This window comes from Numida meleagris, chromosome 19 (assembly GCF_002078875.1).
Source record: "Numida meleagris isolate 19003 breed g44 Domestic line chromosome 19, NumMel1.0, whole genome shotgun sequence".
Classification (NCBI taxonomy): domain Eukaryota; kingdom Metazoa; phylum Chordata; class Aves; order Galliformes; family Numididae; genus Numida; species Numida meleagris.
Genome location: NC_034427.1, coordinates 13,819,374 through 13,839,218, shown reverse-complemented (window position 1 = coordinate 13,839,218; position 19,845 = coordinate 13,819,374). Strand labels below are relative to the sequence as shown.

The following is a 19,845-nucleotide window of genomic DNA, read 5'->3' as shown; positions in this document are numbered from 1 at the left end:
GAGATCAAGGTTAGTCTGAGCCTATGACTTAAAAGCCCCTTACCATGCACTGTGTGAAAGTACAGTATAAACTCAATACAGTTTACAACTAGTGAAGAGAGTCTTCGGTTTGACCTTCAGTAAGATTTCATTTAGAAGAGAATTAAACAAGAAGTAAACCACATTCATTCAGTTCAGTGCCTGCTGGATGCAAATATTTAAGAACATGCTAAGGTGAAATTTTTTTTCCCCCAATCTCATCCTTCGCATCCAATGCCAGTACAGTTAATTGCACTCCTGGGAAGGTGCTGAAGTCTGGTGTAATGTAGTGTTGAGCTCCTACAAAGCTGAAGAACAAGCAACCACTTCAACCTAAACAAGGCTTAACAGGCTGCAAAATACTCAGGTGCCTGGAATTGCATTTTGCAACCAAGTGATCAAGTTTCTGGACTAAACACTGAGAATGTATGAATGAAGAACAGCAACAGTCATAACAAATGTGATTAGTATTATCCAATTGCTCTGTTATAAATATATTATATACATTCAAACATCACATTAAAATATTATTCCGTTACACCAGAAGAGATTAAGGCCTTATATTATTTACAGAAACAAGCAAGCACCTTAAAAAAAAATATGAACAAAACATCAGTCATTGACATTTCCCTTCTAACATTACAAGTTTGATATCTTGAGCTCTCAAATACAGCTACTTGCAATGTGCCCAATGCTATAACTATTTCACACGTTTATTTCAGGGTAGGAAACACTTAATAGAAGGCTCATCAGTGAGCACTCCACACAAACAAGTGTAAGCATGTGCTGTGCCCTCCCTCTTCTCAGGCAGTTGTTAAGGTACAACTGAAGGCTTATACAGAAATGGTTTGCTCAATTCCACGTAGAGAGTGGAACAATTTTATGTTAAGGGAAACTGAAGACACTTGTGAATTCATGACCCACCGGCGGAGTGGGATTCTCAAAGTTCTGTTCCACGTTACATCAGTTAGATTTAACATGATAGCAAAGATGGAGCTGCAAGTTTACCAAAGAGTGCATTGAACAGTGATGATTTTATAGGCTTCCAGTACTCTGACACACTGTTTTCATGCAGTGTTATTTGGACTCAAACATGAAGTGACAAACTGTTGTCACCATTCCCCCCAGAGGTCTTAGGCAACAAGCTATTTTTGAAGTGTTAAATAATGTTGATACAACACGTTTACAAAGCCACCACGTACCAATGAAATAACTGTCCTGCCTTCTGGCTTGCCTGACAGCTTTACAAAATACAGTGATGAAGTATTTTCTAAGATGTAAGCGACATGGCTAAACAAAAGGTGCTCAGTAAGAGTAATCATCTTCAAGTATTGTTTTAAGAATTAGTTCTTTAAATTACAGTCTGTTAGCACTTCTTAGTTTGTGCTTTAGAGTCTGTTATTTCTTTGCAGGTCTTGAATTTGGCTGATGGCTTCTTTAAAATAAAAATTGGCAACAAAGGTAAGGACTGCAGACGGCTGGCAAAAGTTACTTAATTTTCTGAGCCCATTTCATGTCATCTGCTCTTGGCTTCTCCCCAGTAAGTCCTTGGATCATGTTCTCCAAACGCCTCCAGAATCCGATCTTCTCTAACGGATAGTTCAGCCAACCTAAGTGGAAAAAAAACCAAAGTTTATCACAGCACCCAAAGTATTGCAGTATTTAGTGATATTCTTTAATTTAAACACAAAGGAAATGTATAGAGGTAAGAGGTGGACTACAGCCATTGCAAAGCTCTCAGAAAGAGGTCACCAAATTTAACTGATCTGTGTTAAAGGCGAGATGTCTGTATTAGTAGCGCTTTAGATTCAGTATTGACATTCAAACAAACAAACAAACCACACCCACCAATTTCAGCTATCTCCCGTCTATGGTCATTCCCAATGACCAAAAGCCAGCTGGGCTTTTTCCCCTGTGTTTCTCCTTAGTTCGTACAGCAGGACAATAAACAGACATAACAGGATACTGAAATGCATTATGAACGCTACTTACACTTACTAGAAAAACTGAGATCTGAGTTAGGAACCTAAACTATGCTAAGAATTAAAGGAATTTTTCCTTACAAAAAGCCCCAAGCTTTGATACTTCCAATATCAATGATCCCTTTTAATGTACTTTTATTTTTACCCAAAGAAAGCAGAATACATTTAAGTTTGCTTAACTGATTGCTAATAAATGCTGCGGTGCGGAAGTCTTGCTGTAGCACAATGCTGCACTAAATGACAGTGGAAATTTAGTGCAAATTTAGGGGATTTTAAGTGCTCAGTAGGAATGTTGTATAGATTGTGAGTCTGGAAGTCATACAGGTTTAATAGGCCTCACAATGAATTCAGAAGGGCTTTATCTCACTTTCTGGATGTTAATTAGTACATTAGCTAACTTGCTTTTCAGATACTGTATTTTGAAGCTGACAAATAAATGACTGTAGAGTGCACAAAGAGGCAACTTCACAGGCTTCTATTACAACATATTATATAGTAACTTTAGGCCTCTGTTAGTATTTCAGTAAATAAATTTAAAAAAAAAAAGCAACAAGTATCAGCACTGGGAAGTACTGTTTTCCTGCGGAAGTTTTCCTACAACCAGGAAAAGACAGATTTACACAGGGTTCTATCAGTTATCCCACACTTACAGAGCTATTCCGTAAACACATTATAAATTACTTGATGTATATTTCTGGAAAAGGGGGAAAAAAATCAAAAGAAAACAACAGCAAAGGAAAAGCAGAATGAAGAAGTTGCTACCACGACAGAACAGAGAGCTAGCAGCAGCTCTGCTAGAGGAAAGAGACAGCAGAACTGCAGGATAGCACAAGCAAGACTGGAACGTGGAATAGCTGCCACTGGGCCAGCTTTGCCAGATCCAAGTAACACTCGTACACCAGCAACACTGCCAGCAGACAGAATGCAAATTCCTGGTGATGCCTTAGACTATATGTGTATATATTATGGGACAGAAATACTAAAATGAAAGAATATTCAGGATACTCACTGCTAAAAGTATCATATTTCTAGACAGCTATTTCCTTCCTAACCAGACATAATTACAGCTTTAATGACCTAATCAAAACGTGTGCTGTTTTCAGTTAGCTCCTCTGGTTGGACGTGACCTGTCCTTGCTCACCAGTGATACCACAGCCCCACTCAACTCACTCTATACTGATGTCTTTCAGGAAGTCAGTCCATGCAATTCCCATTAACACAGCCATCACCCTTCAAGGAATGGACTTCCTGGTGCCTAAAAATGGCAGTCAGTCCGAAAGTTTTAACACTGGGAACCAGAAAGCTCTATTACCTGACACCTCTCCTGGCAATGGTACAATGGCAGACCTTTATGTGCACAGGTCAGCTCTGAAAGCAAGTCTACTCCTTGGACATGGCTGTCTTCTCTTAAATGTGCTCTGCACTTATTAACTAACAAGTGCATTACAGTAACTAGTCATATTTTACACAGTAAAGGTTCATTTTAAATAGCACATTGAGAGCTTATTTCTGTCCTTTCCATCATTCTTGCCCTAGAAGAATTAGGCCTAAAGAAACACTGCTCCACTGGAAAAAAAAAAAGCAATATACAATCTATCATGCTGCCTCACATCAGATTAGTACAGTATGAACACTTATATAAAAGACTTTTTAAAAAAAAAATTAAATAAGAACATAGAAGCAACTAGCTCAAGAACATTGTCCAGCTCCAACTTTCAGTGTTCTACTGTATCACTTCAGGACATAGTGGGACTGAAAAAACTCATGGGGTGCCAAGACTTTTGCGATCATCTGTGACGTCAGGTTTCTTAACTGTAAACTGTAATTCCGGTCATGAGCACTAGATTTGTTTCCTGGTAGAGATTTCAAAACTGACAGAAACTGCTTATCAAAGCCAACGACAGATTTAAGAACAATAGCTTATTTACAGTCATCTGATTAATTTGATAGCTTGTTCAGGACTGTGCAACACTGGTGAGTGAGTATACCAGTTTCTACAGGAGGCATAACATGGAATACAGACATAAGAACCTAGAGTCAGTTTCCTCCAACTCTGTCCTTTCCTCTGCCTCAAATGAGAATGAATAAATGACACAAATCCAGAAGCTTTGCTTTAGAAATGAAAATTCAAGGCAAGTTGCACTTGCAAATGAAATTACGCCCTTTGTGCAAGCAGTACCAGCAACTTTAGCAGTTTACTGAGCAAAATGCATTGCTAGGATGAGGTTCCCAAGATACTGTGCAATTTGATCTCAATAAGACTGCCTACCTCACTGAAAGTTATCTTTTAGCCAATCATGAATCTTACTCATGTAACAATAACAACTATGGCTACAGGAGCTCTTACCAAAACTTACAGCAATGTCAGCTTCAACATGCCTTTTTCTGTATTTAATAGACTGTCACTAGATTACATCTTGCCACGTGAATCATACAAGACTACCAAAAAAAAAAACCAACACACCACACTTCACAGTATGAACCAGATGACAGTACCAGTTGTAATGCAGAAGTATGTCTCATGTGGAGACACATGGTGAATCCTGTGATGTTTCCGAGGCAGGATAACATGCCAGTCTTGTAGAAAGATGACCCAGCGTGGAAGACCAAAATACGTGTGAGACCACTTGTGAATCTGGTTTGTCATGGTTATGAAGATGATAAGGGCAAAGACATAGCACTCCCAAGGACATGTTTCATATAATGCTTCTGCAAAACAAGATTGATATCTTTAAACAGTTTTTCATAAAAAGGTAAATTTCTACTAGGAAAGTGTGTTCTTGCTCAGCCAGACCTGACTGGTACTGCAGGAACTAACAAGGGCCTCACAAAAGTTTCTTCAGCAAGTGTCACAAGAACCAGTGAGCCATAAATAGTATCAGAATGTCACAAGAAAGATTGGGATGTGTCAACATCTGTCAAGTTGCGGTAAACAGGAAGTTAAACTTTGAATTTTTATCTATAAAATTAAATTAATCATCTTTAATTCTCGCTCATCCAGCATTCAGTTAAAGTACTTCTGTACACAGATGAAGCCTTTTTACGTGGTTTAGAGCAACGAGTTTTCTTGTGTAGTTTGATTCCCTCTTGTAGGAGAAGTTTACTTCTAATACTTCCTCTGAAGACTCCTCAGAGATTTGTTGTTGGGCTGGAGAAAATGTTTGCTTCCCCTTCAAGAAAAAGTTTCCCTTCCTTCCTCCCCTAGGGAAGACTGTGTTTAGAACAGCAATTACTTGTCATCTCATATTCATTGATTTCTTCTATCCTCATCAATAAAAATGCCAAATCCATGCAAGTCATGGCTTACCTGGGGAAAAGGAAACAAATTTGTACGCCATGTTTGCCAGTGGGACCAACGTCATTAAGCAGTTGTCTCCGTTGGTCTCTATGAAATCATGCCTGGTAATCGCTGTTGGGTCAATATGATGTTCTCTAAATGGTCTGATGAACGCCTGAGAAAACAAGTTAAGAAGACGTGATACCATGTCCCAAGATTTATTATGGAGAGAAAAAAAACAACCCAGAAATGGCATCTGAATATATAGTCTCAGAGAGACAGCGCAAATGTACTAAGCAGGAGAGGGACAGTAAAACAGTTATTTGCCCTCAACACACACATCATGCGTAGTTTATGCAACGGCATCCTGATCATTGTGAACTCTGTTGTTTGTTTAGTGCAGTTTCCTGCAGCACTTTTTTTTGCCTTGACCTATGTTCCACAGATACAGGCACTAAAGGACTACTAAATCTACCGCAGGCAAACAAAATTAAGTCTAAAATCAACAGGCTTAATTTCTCTGAGCTGGTTCTCTTATTTCTGGATAACTGCAAGGAATATCCCATATACATATATATATATTTCTTTTTTCAAAAAGAGAGCGTTCTAATATTAGACTGTGAGGAGCAATTAATGGTAGTTATGAAGAACTCTATTTTAAAAAAACAGATTACTGTTTATTACGTCAGTACATTTTCCTCTAAGCATCTGGCATTTGTAGCTGCATGCATAATACATCATTTACAATAGCAGTCAGGGGCACAAAGAAGTAGAAAAACCTTTTACTAGAGCTTCTTCATATTTTCTATAGAATTTCTAAAGAGTTCAGCTACAGGAACAGGACTCTTGATGAAGTAGGACAGGTAAATTCCACACTTCTGAGAATTTATTGGCCTTTTGGAAGCTCTGTAAGAGTCTAGTCAGGTTTCTACACTTGTGTGCCACAAGCTATTTCATTGCTACTCGGGAAGGTTTGTGAACACTGGTTTTGCAGAACTGTGTGCAAATGTTAATCAGGGTGATAAAATGTAACAGTGTCACCTTGCATACCCAGACTACATGTAAACATGGTGCTTGGAGCACCATAACAGCAATGCATTGTGCCATTAAGAAGAGGAGAGTACAAAGCAGAGGAGCTGGTTACACTTGCAAGGCTGCAAGAAAGGTACCTGTCCAACACAGCTGAGAATACTGGAAATGTTTCAGAATAGGATTTCATTAATTTTTTCAAGTTTAAGGATAAGAATCTCAAACCTTTCCAACGATGGGTAGCTCCACAGATCCCCAGGTGTCTGCTCCCCAGTGAAATAATCCCGACAGAAAGTCCGCTGTAATTACTCCTGCAACTTGAATGAAGAGAGACCTAGTTAGATATGCAAAAGCATTTTTTTTTACTGATACATCCACATTGTCTACTTGTTTCAGATTCATTTGCTTATCTACTTCTAACTTAGATGTTTACTGTCACTTGAGATCTACCCAACCTGAATACAACAAAGGCCAAGTAACTAGGAATAATGGTTAATGAGGTATAATGTGGACAGTTTTTCCACTATAAACACTGAGATTTGTGTTTGACCATCTTGTACAGGAAAGCTTGTTAATCTTTGTAATTGCTGGCACACAAAGGATTAATAAATTTAAACCATGTCATTTTGATCATTTTTAAATACACCTTCTCCCTGGATCTACACACCCTTCTTCTTTCACAGTGTTTAACAGATTACTTGCTAAAATAATAAACCGCTGAAGCTACTTCAAAAGATGCTACTACCGGCAGACCCTTCCTCTTCCCCCCCGGTCCCTTCTATCTGCAGGCAAGGAACATAGAACTCCAAGATTCCATGTAAGCACCAACTAAGAAATCACTCCTTGGTACAGGAAGACTGCTGACTAAATAAGATAGGAATGTCAAACAACTCTGTGACTGTATCACCTGCAGCGCTTCAGGCAGAGGCCCTGGAAACCAAGTTCATGACTCCCTCTAAGGGACAGCCTACACTTGTCATACTTCCACACCGGCTTAGGTAAACCATTAAACAGAATTTGCTGCAACAGTATTCTTCTAGCTGCCAATGGCAAGAATTTTAAAACTGCGATCAAGTAAAGGCGATTTTCAGTTCTTGCATATAAAGTCACATTTTTGCCTTCCTTCTCTGGATATTCTTGTACCTTCTTTTCACGTTTTGGGGTAATCCTGACACTTAAGAGTAAGGATATAAGAGATCAGATTTGATCAGAACAGCAGTACATTTTCCAGTCAGTCACAGATCTGTCAGATAGTGTTTATAGACACCCAATTGTTCTGCATCTGTAGAAGAAATCCTACTCCCAGGTTCCTAAGCCCTTGAGAAATAGTCTCCAACACAGTCTGAGATGCCCTCCTGCATAAGCGCTACTGCCAGGCTCTTGACACTTCTGAGGAAGAAAATTCAAAGATTGCCTTTGTTTGTAACTTGGAGGCTGGGGGAATATAACACACAGTACAGCAATATGGCTATAGAAGCACAGCAAAGAGGAGGAACACTGCCTCAGGAGCTGTGTACTTGATGGATTTAAGATGCTGCCCATCAAAGAACACAGACATCCAGAGGTACCAGTTGCAGCCTGCATGCCTTGGTTTTTGATAGAGATTAACCAGATGAACTGTCTGAATCGAATCTAGATTTGAAGAGAAAGGCAAATTAAGAATCAGAGACCTTTTTCACTGCAGTGCTGTCCTTTCAGGTTACTACATGGAACAGAGAGCTCTGCCTGCTCAATTATTCTGAGACTGACTGCTCGGTGAGTGCATGCACACCTGGTGATTCTCTGCTGAGAGAGCATTAAAGCTCTGACAGGGAAAGGCAGAACACACCTTTCACCTGCAGCTCTGGTTAAGCAGAAGTGCTACCCAGATTTCAAAACAGCTACCATATTACTTATGCACCTGGGAACACAGAGTCTGATCTCAGTACAAATCCCTCAAAAATCATACAAAAAGTTCACACCAGTTGAGGTGCTACATACAGAACTTGCAGTCTGTTTTTAAATGAGTCACAGCAACAGAAATATGGAGTGCTCGTAGCATGCATTTCAAAGCATCTTAGTTAGCAATCCCCTCCTCTCATTTGATGCTCAGAGCATAAGGCACAGTCAGTTACTCCCGGCATGTCTGAGAGCTCAGGAAGGAGCCTGTAACTGCCTGCAGCAACCCACACCAAAACTGTCACAGGGCCAGGGTGGAGCGGCTGGAGCGTAGCTCTTCAGTTTTCCCCACTGATGTTTATAGAAATCAGTTTGCTTGCAGAAATTGCCCACTGTAACAGTCTTCACAGAAGAAACAGCAAAGTTGCAAAAACAGCCATAATGCAGGAGACTTATTTTTGCTCTGACTGCATTATTAACCCTTCTTCAGAGGTCTGGGAAGATAGCAGAACTCCTGGCTTTCTCCTCCACTAGCCAGCATTTGTTTCACTGTCTGAAAGCCTCCCTTAAGCACAGCTTCTCTGTTACAGATCAAAGCTTTCTGTGGTAGGCAGGTACACCTCTGCCTGCCAAGAACTTAGGCAAAGCAATTCCAACTCACTTGTAATCCAAATCAAAAGTTAAAACTGTTGGTATACCAGTTCCTCTTGCTTTAGCTCCAAGGCATCCTGTTACTCCTTCCCCTCTCACAAACTCAAAGCATCAGAATGATATAGGCTGGCAGGAGATATGCCAGGAATTAAAAACAACCAATGTGCATTTCCCTGTAAGTCATACAACTTACACCAGCCATGACCTGGATCTCACCTGATCATCTTACCCCCCACCAGGGCAATTTGGTCAGCTGCCTCAAGAGTCCCTTTTATGAAGTTCTTTTGACACAAGCAGGATTGCTAAAGAACAGGTTTTCGTTTTTTAGAACATGAAAGAGGACCAGACTGTTCTGCTACTATTGATCAAGTACTCTTAAGCTTCACGGCACAGCACTTTCCTCCAGTACAGGCCGCACAGTGTATTTCATATACAGCCTTCTTGTGGTTACATTTTGCTGAGCTTATCCTTCACTTCTACATTCCTTCTCTCCCCCTCCCTCTCTTTACAAAAAGGGAGAAAACAAGATCAGGATAGCATGGCACCTGCTTCACCAAAACGCTTTCTTTCCATGTTATAGATTCCTGCTACTAAATCCACCCGGATTCAACCAAATTCTTAAAGCAAGAAGTGCCTGCCACTGTATTTATGCACCATCTTACTGCACTGAATACAGCCTGCACTTTATAAGCAGTAAGTTCTGCATGCTTGTTTTATTAATTCAGACCAGGCATGAAAGCTACAGCAAGACATGAGCAGCACAATGGCTTCAGGATCTGCATCTAGCAACTGAAAGAGCAAATAGCCTTGATTCAGGGGGAAGGTATCCAAACAGCACTCTGCTTTACAACAAGTGAACACCGTTCTCGCTGAGGTAATCACCCTATTAGCCCCCCAGTGCCTCCAGCACACTGCATTCTCAGGGCATGCAATAACAGCAGGAAGAACAACTAAAACAGAGGCAAAACACAGACTGCTCAACTGACCGCTCATGTGTTATGTTGAAGCCAAATAGTAGAAAGCTGAAAGTAAAGAAAGAAGGGTCTCTGAAGCAGTGAATTACACTATGGCAGTCTGAAAAATCTAACTACCATAAGGTATGTCTCAGCCATACTGCAGAAGCAGAGTAAGAAGAGTTATAGGAAGACAAAAAACCCCACAGTACCATAGGTTACACTTGTATCCTGCCTGCACTCAGAAGGCATATCAGAAACCAAAGAGTTAATCTCAATGTTCTATGAGAACAACAACTTGGCATTGTCCCCAGTTATAAAAAACCAAGGCGTGCCTTGGGAAAACCAAGGCATGGGTGTTCAGTTACTTCCCCCACGTGGAACTGATCTTGTTGCTCTGTCATCAAGGCTGGGAGGGCAAGGTAGGATAGCCCAACAGCCCTGAGCATTAGTTAAGATTTAACTGTAAGGTCAGAAACGCAGGATACTACAGCAGCATACATGCATGGACTGCACCCAGTAGGTTTACACACTGTTAGAAGACAGACCTGTAAAGCACTAGAGAAATACTGCTCTGCACACATTAATTTCTTTACTCCCATTGTTGAGCCTATCTCAGGTTTGCATCTGAGGAGGGAGTAAGCACACCGAGAGCACAGGGAGATACGGTGCTGCAGTTCAGAAGTGAGCTGCAGAACCTGCTCAAAGCAGCAGGATTTTTTTGTTGTGCAAGCAGACTGCTGCATCAGGAGAGAAGAAAAAGGTCTTGCATGGAGAGAATGAAGGTGTACAAGTGCACTTCAGCCAGCTACAGACACTTCAGACTAAGGGAGCATGACTGATGCATCAGACGGTGAGAGCAGCTGTTCTCTCCCAGCTGTGACCTGGGAGACACCCGTGCAGACATCCGTGGGGCACTGCCAAAGAAGGAAGTGCCCGCCAGCACCAGGGACGTGCCAGGAATCATGCAAGGCACCACGTTACTCCTGGGCACAGGGCGAGGGCTGGCAGCATGCTGACATAGGCACTGGCTGAGTCATGGCAGTTCTGCTCCTGCTGTGGTCTGTTGGGACATCAAGCAATACACAGGAGCCAAAGCCACAGAAGAGCTCTCACTGCTCCTCAAGCACCAGAGGAGGATCTCACAGCCTACACCTAAAGCTTTCTCTTCTGAGAAAGCCACGTACAACTTCCTGCAGCCCAGCAGCTCCCAGGCACCAGCGGGAGGAAGTCAGAGAGCTGCATGCTTCAGGTACGGTGTGCAACAGATAGAGCTAGTCTGCATGTTTGCAAAAAAAAAATTTACTTGATTAATACTATTATATAACATCATTTTTAATCAATGATTGTAAGAACTCTGTGTTGTAGCACTGAGGGGCAGGGAAGTTTGGCCAACGTCACAACAGAGAAGTTTTGCTCTGTTCAGAAATCAATATACTGAAGTATCAGTTGTTTGTTACTTATATGCTTAACAAAATGAAATGACTCAGTCATCTGCATCCCACACGCAGCAGCTTTACTTCAGTGCAGTCATCTGTAGCCCAGAGCAGGCAGGGCTGTGATGCTATGGCAAGCTGCAACACAAAGAACATAACCCCTGAGGTCCAGCTGAGAAACAGTCAGAAGAGCTCATAGTGCAAGTGAGCAGAGAATAGCTGAGCTACGAAATAGAAGAAGGGTCTGGATTTTATATACATCTCCAGGGCACAAACCATGCAGCTTGTGACACTGCCAGAAGATACCAGGAGAGGGAGATCCCCAAGAAATCAGGATGCTATCTGTCCTGGAGGCAAGAATCTGCAGAACCTAAGGCAAACATTCATCTCATACAGGCATGCCTTGGCTGAGGATCACTACCCAATAAGCTTGACATCAACTGCCAAATTTTATTTTCATGTCTTCAACCTCAGTGTGTTAGTGCTAAGTAAGCTATTCCTACTATTTCTCCAGCTGATAGTTTGTGGAACATCTGGCATGTTTAAACAGCAGAATTCTGACAATCTCACCCCAGTCTCAGGTTCTTAAACGAGAAGCACCGCGAGTACTTCTTTAGTAATACATTTTCAGAAAGAAAGCAATTAGGGCATTTACCAGGGCAGCCCTCCAGCACTGTAGGGTGTTCTGAAGTGAAAGAGGCAGTATTCTGGGTGAACGAGGGCACTGACATCCACACTGTTAAATCCTCCAGCCAAAGTCCCCTGCAACTTTAAGAAAGCCCCTGACAACACAGGGAGCAAACAGAGCCTTCCTTGTGTCTCAGTCCCCACTGCTGACATAAAGAGCAAAAGCACATCCACAGAGCACACAAGTGAGCAGGGAAGCACAGCTGGCGCCATGCCACCAGCTTCCCTCTGCTGCCAGCAGCATTGGGCAGGGAGACAGGGACAGGCTCACCCCTCCCTCAAGGGATCACCCACAGCTGTCCTGCCAGAGAGAAGCTCGCACGCTTGGGGAGCTCATCTCTTAATCCAAGCACACACAGCTGGTGCCACAAGCATCCGCCCAAGCACAGCCAGCAGCTACGCCTGTAACTCCACTTCTGAGATCAGCAGCCTCCAGGGTCCTCTGGAGCAGGAAGGAACTGGAGCTCCCACACTAATCCACCTTGAGCAGCAGCTGTGAGCGGTGTGGTGCGTTAATGCAAGAAGTAAGATCTAGGTAAGTTGTGTTAGCACAGCAGGAAGTGCAACAAGATATCTTCTGAAAGTGTCGCCTCTTCCACGACAACCGAGGTGTCTCCGTCTTCAAAAGAGAATACAGTTTAGGATGTAAAACAGTTGCGTGCAGTTACTGTGTGTGGGGGGGGTGACACACAGGTGGCAGGTGTGGCTTATTAGGGCAAATGCTTCTCAAAGGAGACCTCTCCTTTGTTAATGGAGATTCCCATGCTCTAATTTCAAAGATGTTTTTAATCAAAATTTCAAGCAGTAACTCATTTTAACATACTAAGTAAATCCAAAACAAAACTGAGTTACAACAGAAGGTTCTGCCTCTTGCTGTAAGGCAGCAGGAACTGAAACAGCTGACACACATGCAAAGCAGCCCACTTCATGGAGTGCCTATGGCATCAGAGTGGTTTTGCTGCAACATGTGTCAGAGCTTTCATACATCACACTCTCATCATTCAGCTCTGCAGTGCTGCTGACCAAGGCACAGCCTTGCAGCAGAGCTACTAACGCTTGAAAGAAAAAGGTTTGTGGTTTGAAAATGAACCGGATGATTTCTTTCTGCACTCTCCCTCTGGCCAGTGCATATCTAAATACCAACACACATTAACAGGTCTCAAAAAAATTAATTCCGCAGCAATCTCTCAAGTCAACAAAACCTAATTTTACCTTGCGCCATGTCACAAGATTTTCCTAAAGACACCAGCGTGTGTGGGGCACTTTTATGCATACAAACAGGTGACACAAATGTAAGTAATTTCTAAGGCTGTCATTAAACAGTATCAACCCAACATAACACAACTGCAGATAAAATTCAAGTCAACCAATTTGGCAAAAAGGCTTTAAAACCCTATAGAAATGCATGAGGAGGGGAAAAAGAGAGCCAGAATCCATACTGCAACTTTTACAATCCATGCTGCAAAGAGGCACTATATCTAGTTGCTATTAATGTAGTGACTATAGGTATATCTCATGTATATTGCAGAATGTTAGACAACACAAACTTGTCTGAAGGCATAAGAGCTTTCAAGCTTAATCTCATTTGTTTTGGTAGGCTCTCCTGCTTATCACACAAATAACACATAAGCCAGCCTTGTCCTCTGGAATTATTCAGCTTCAATAAAGTGGCAGAGGCTGCTCCGCTACAATGATGTTCCACTGCAGGGGAATAGTTCAGCTGGGCCAGGAAAAATGGGAATATTAAACCCTCCTTTGCAGCCAGCCTTCCTAACCACCTCCTGGAGGTTATCTCTGCACACGTGTGCAAATAATACCGAATCCGGGGTTAGGGTTAACCCTAACCTGAATCCGAACCTACACAGCTGTCAGCTCACATGAAGAGGGTAACTTTCATAGCTCATCAGCAGGTGAAGAAATTCAGAACAGATCATGACTGGATTTAACAGACAAGAAAAGATATCCATCCTCTGCCTATGCTCTTCATTTGACCTCACGGAAAAGGGAGCTGTCCCACATCAGCTAAAGCAGCATATAACACAAGGGAATCATGTGGGTTCCTCCTCCTGTTTTTCAAGACAAGCTTTAGTCAGCACTAAACGGCCTGGTCCAAAAGCTGCTCTGAAATGGCACCATAAAGTTCCTGCCTGCTTTCTCGCACTCAGCAGCACGAGGACCAGTCGGTGAGTCAGCACGGCGATGCACACGGTGCCACATGGGTGCTTTCCAAGCAGCCCGCCTGCTCCTAGCACAGCAGTCAGTGCTCTCAGGCAGCCAGTGGGAGGACAGACCTTCTCTGTCCCACTTATTTCTAGATTAAGTTATTTACAGTGTAACCCACATTGCAGTTGTGTGCTTTTAAAAGCATTAAAAAAAAAAAGGCTATACCACAGCCTTTAATTGTAGACACAGAGTCCGAGCTAGGTAAAATGATGTAGAAGGTTCAAACCACTCCCTGCTTTTTTTTTATTTTTTTTAAAGAAAGGAATGTTTACATAAGAGCACACAGGGCATCCAACAACCCTGCCCAGTGGCCAAGGCAGCGTATCAGATCTAGCCCATTGGATCACCCACCATTTCGGGGGGGCTTCTCCCATTGCTGTAATTTTCAAATACAAAGACCTGATGTGAACTCAGTACAGAGCTAGTTCAGATGTCTCCATTAGCAGAATGATTGTTCCATGAACTCAACTCAAAGGTCAATATTCTAATCTAAGTGTCAGGAAAGCTTTGGACAGGGACACATTAGACAATGTCTGCGACCATCTTCCCTTATCTTACCCGTTGTACTGCACGTGGTATTTAGAAAACAAGACATTCAGGCAAATGTGTTTTACAAAACTTAATAAAAACTAATTATTGCTGTGAATCAGATACTATGCACACTTTACCTGAACAAATAATGTATTGACAGCAAAAACAAGATAACATGTGGCACTTGCTATTTTATTGCACTCGTTTTTGTGCATGCTATCAGTTATTTCCACACTACTTTATTTGCACAGAATCCAGATTCTGTTGCTTTAATCATTCACTACTACCTAAATAACATTATCAGTGAATTGGCTGCTTTATCAGTTAAACCGGTAACCAGGATATCAGAGAACTTAAGCTTTTATCAATATTAATTTTGAGATGAAAGCCAGTTGCAAACAGATTGCACTACAGGTTAGCAATCATTACCAATTCTCTCCTGTATCTGCGCTCATCGTGGCGGAGCAGTTCTCATGCCATACCCCTTCCTCGCTCCTTTCAGCGCTGCAGCCTTGTTGGCTAAGTGTAGGAAGGGAGCTGGTATGATTCCCAGTAGAAGGACACTGCTATCCAAGGAGAAGACAGTAACCTCTCAACAGACATAAGGCACTACTGCTTCTCACCTTGGACAAAAATTCACAGCACCTATCACATATTATTGAATTTGCTGGGTTTTTTTAATCATTAGTAATACACAACTGTCATGAAGAGGTATTGTTATTCTAAAACACCTCCCACATTTTTTTTTTTTTAAAAACTGCTTTCATTCTAAAGCACAGAAGCCAAACACCTGTAACTAGCTTACACAGATTTAACTATCTTTTCAGTTAATGACAACTCAAAAAATTATGTAAACACCATACACCCCAAACCAGAAATTAACAGAGCATTCGGTACGCACCAGAAGAATACAAGTCCAGTGCAATGCTGAATAACTATTCTCCTCCTTCCCTCATAACAAATTAGAAGTTTACCAGCGAATAACGAGAGAGAAGCGCTGCAGAGCTGACTTCCAATCTTTTCAACTTAATCCTTTCCTTTTCTCATGTTCCCTTAAACACAGACATAGCCAATATACACTGTTTGCAGAGCCTCTCTCATAGTTTAGCTCCTCACACCTCCTCTTCCAATGAAACCTCTAAAGCCTTTCAGTATTTAAAAATACAACCCACATAGCACAACCAGGCAGCAGACTGGTGGGGTTATGTTACAGGCAAGGCCACCTCTGACACGACAGCATTCTCACCCAAAGGAGGATAACCCAACCGCCAGGAGCTGCCCAGGCAACCCAGCAGATGGAGCCAGCCACAGACAGCACCTTCTCTCTCTTCCAACTGCTCTCTAGGAAGTCTCTGTGCAACAGCATTATTATACTAATTACATTGATCCCTTTTGCTCTTAGTGTTAAACAATGTTCAAGTTCAGCATGTTTAGACTTTGGATGGTTTAGTGAATGTTGTAGAGACCTTTGTAATAGCCAGCTAATTCTGAGGTAAGTTTTTCCTTCAGTAAGGCAGAAGAGCCAATACTCCATTCCCAATAATTTCTCGAAGACCATGACTGGATGAAAAAACATTCTTCCTCCTCTTTATCCACCCCTAACCACCCAGGAATTGGCAAGTTGCTTAAATCCAGTTATCAGTCCTGCTAAGGTCAACTTGGTTGCTGAACTCCAAGTCAAAAGCAAAGCAATCATGGATCTACCTGCCAGCTAAGAACCAATGAACAGCAACATTTCTATCGCACCAAAAACCGTCTGTTCAAGCCAAGCATTTGCAACTCACACCGTATTTGAAGGGTCACTCAAGAAAGACCAGCTCCACACTGCCAAGATGCAGCAAACTTAAATACTTCTGCACATCCAAGGCAAAGATATGACTGATCTTGCTTGCCTCCACTTTCAATCTGCAGCTTTTGCACATGGTATCGGTTTCAGAGTCACTAAGGCGATTACACATGTGCCATTTTTTCTCCTTTCCTAGTAAGAAGTCAAGAATAAGAGACTGCATATTTGTTTGCAGCATTACAAGAAATGGTCTTGCCTTGTTCCTGGCAGTGAACACTTCTTACTTACATATCCCAACAATAATGGAGGGCGTGTGTTCAAGTCGCAAGTAGAAGAGAAGATTGTAAAAATTGAAACAGATCAGAGAGAAGCATAAGATGACAGAGATCCACTCTTGTAGTCTCTTTCCTGTTGGAAAAGAAAGAAAAAAAACATTTTACTTTTATCCAAGAGGACAAACTGAAGTCTGAAATAATACAGATGGACTATTCTACTGCCCAGATGACTTGCTCTGTTTGTCTGACAGGGAAGTGAAACAGAAACTTATTATTCACGGGAAGCGTGCGTATTTCGTGAAGTGACACTCCTCTTCCCTGAGCCACTGCTAACCCCTTCCCAGGCCCAAAATAACAGAGAAAAACCGGACATCAGCTCATACTGTTCTACGTTCCTCTTCCCCATGGTCCCTGGCATAATGCTGCTCTGCATCATGTCTTTTTTCAAATCACAGAATCATAAAAATCATAAATCTGCACAGCACTCAATATTCAGTGTTGCTGGAAACAAACGTCTGGCCTCAGATGCCCCACAGTTAAGTCACCTTACGAGCCGTAAGGCTCACAATCTCAGACCTTGTAAACAGAAAAAAAGCATCACCCTGCTTGTTGGTGGCCGCAGAATTGCTTTCTGAACATTGCAAGTATGCTTCTTGGGCTTATTTATTTAGCCCACAACTGCTGCAGCCTTATCTTTGCCTTCCTGCTCCCATGCAGAATACTACCACCTCTCAGCCACCCTGGTACAGCAGAAGGCTGAATAAGGAAAGAGAAATTTGGGCATAAATTCTCTCTTGTACCTAGCGCTACTACTTAATGCCTCTACAGTAACCTCAAAAACAAACAAACAAAAAAAGAAAAAGCACAAAAACCAGACAGTAACCTTTTGAACATTCAGGCTGAGAAGCTTTCTGCTGCTAATCACTGCTAGATTCTCACAAGGCACTGACGCTGAGATGAAGGCAATGCTCAAAGCGAGACTGTACGGATTAAGGTATCAGAAACTTTAATACGTGATTGCCAGAGGCAGATCTGGGCTGCCACCCCGGCCCAGCCAGGTCAGCCCTCACCTCCTCCAGGCCCAGCACAACTGCCTCACCCCTAACGTTAAATTAAGACACAAGAACAAGTGTACTTCAATATAGCATCAGGTCACAACGTGGGAGATTCTATAAAGAGATCCCTGGAGTAACAAAAGTAAGAGTTAATTAACACTCACTTCCTGTTTAAGAAACCACACCCTGATTAGAAGACCTAAATGGGTAGGTCCTCATGGATCAATTAGCAATCTGCAGGGAAGCACGAGGCTCCTTACCAGGGAGTTCCATGGGTTCGGTCTGTGCAAACACTGCTGCCACTCTGAGTGTGGGATCCCAGGGCCTCCCCCACCTACAGATCCCCAGGTCCAGCACTGGGCAGATCAGGAGAGCAAGCAGCTGAAGGACAGGAAGCCAGTGCCGAGACCCCGTGTTCAAAACGGAATCACATTTCAATGCACGTGAAAAGACAGGGATACACTTAAAGAAATTGAGAAAGTACTGGAGAGCCACATTTACTCTGCACAATTGTAGGTAACTTGTGTCATTAAGAATTCAGTAGTCCAGCATCACATGCTTATGCCAAAACACATTCTGATGCTGCTTACACATTATTTATGTAATGACAAGAGAAATTTGCACATCTAAAATATTACTGCAATTCACTGCTGCTAGATAGACACACACTGCTGTACAGAGCTCCCTGGAACATGTCTGCAGACAGGGATAGCAAGCTGGATTCGGAGGAAAACCTTTTCCATATAAGCGAGAGCACAGGGAACAGGTTGAGATGGTGACTGCTTTTCTGCAAAGCACAGGAATCAATCACCCCCAAAAGCTTCTTCTTTCCTGACACATTTGAGGTGACCGATACAAGCTGGAATGAGCACAGACTTGCCCCAAACAGTCTAGAAAACTGACAGACCCATGAGTGCATTTCTTTTTCATCATTACTTGGGTCTGTGCAAGCAGAAACACCTGCACCTCCATGTATGGCCTTGAATGCCAAGCTGACCTGCTGGAAACTGAGAGTACATAGCACAAAGTGCTGTGACACATCTGCCCTTTTGTGAGCCTTCACCTGCACGTGAAGTCATCGTGAATGACAGGAACGCCTTGTGCTGCTCACACTGTGAGCCGAAAAGAACTGCACGCTATTCGCTGCTGCTTCATTGACCTCTGATGAACAGCAAGCTCTGGGAAGATGAGAGCAGAGCAAAACCTCAGCCTGCTTTCCATCCCTTTACCTTCATGAGGGGTTGGGCACCTCAAAGCAGTTTACCAGGTTTTACCTTGAGAGCTCATCTGGGCAGATTCTAGTCTAAAGCCTCCCGAAGAGTAGAACCACGGCTCAACAGTGGAGAAAGCGATTTCACTTCGTACCGACACCTCCCGTCTCCACGGGCCACCCCCCGACGTCCCTGAGCTCGGGCTCAGAGTGCCCTACGAACACCCCTGCGAACGACCCTAAGTCTCCGTGCACGGATCACAGCACCAAACGCGGAGGAGGGCCGAACTCCCCATCACCCGTGCCCGACAGAGCAGCACTGCCCGCCGCGCACAGCCAGGAGAGGCCATCGGTCAGCCCCAACACCCTGCAGAGACCGCGCAGAGATCTCGAGACATCAGCAGCGCAGCGCCGTCCCGCAGCCCCGCCCTGGCAGGAGGCACCGCACCGCACGGCCCCGAGCCCCGGCACGGGGTTGGCTCCAGTCGGCGCGGTCCTGATAGCGGGGCTGCCCGAGCGGACGCCGGGTGGGGCCGCGCCACTCAGCGCCGCGCGCGGGCCGCGGGGCCCGGTCTGTCCCGGCGGGGCCCTGAGCGGAGCGGCGCCCTACGGAGCCCCCGTCCCCCGACCCGAGGAGCCGCCCCCGGCCCCGCCGCCCCCACCTGGCGAGTAGAGCTCGGCCAACTCGCGGGCCCCGGCGTGCTGCGCTCCCCAGCGCCGGCTGCCGCCCTCGGACTCTTCCGAGGCCTCGCCAGGCAGCCCCACCGCCTCCTCCCGCAGCGGGAAGCTCTCCATGGCCCGGCCGCGCGGCTCCGGGCCCCGGGGCGGCGGCTCCTCCTCCAGGCCGGTGGGCG

At 43.6% G+C, this 19,845-nt stretch overlaps 1 protein-coding gene across 1 annotated transcript; it reads right to left on the bottom strand.

Annotated features, from left to right (window-relative positions):
• Positions 468–19,845, bottom strand: LOC110408011 (transmembrane protein 189-like). Its single transcript, XM_021416319.1, has 6 exons — positions 19,654–19,845; positions 16,740–16,859; positions 6,532–6,623; positions 5,308–5,452; positions 4,497–4,709; positions 468–1,628 (listed from the first exon to the last, which is right to left on the bottom strand). The coding sequence occupies exons 1-6, from the start codon at positions 19,784–19,786 to the stop codon at positions 1,507–1,509; spliced, it is 825 nt and encodes a 274-aa protein (XP_021271994.1). The 5' UTR covers positions 19,787–19,845; the 3' UTR covers positions 468–1,506.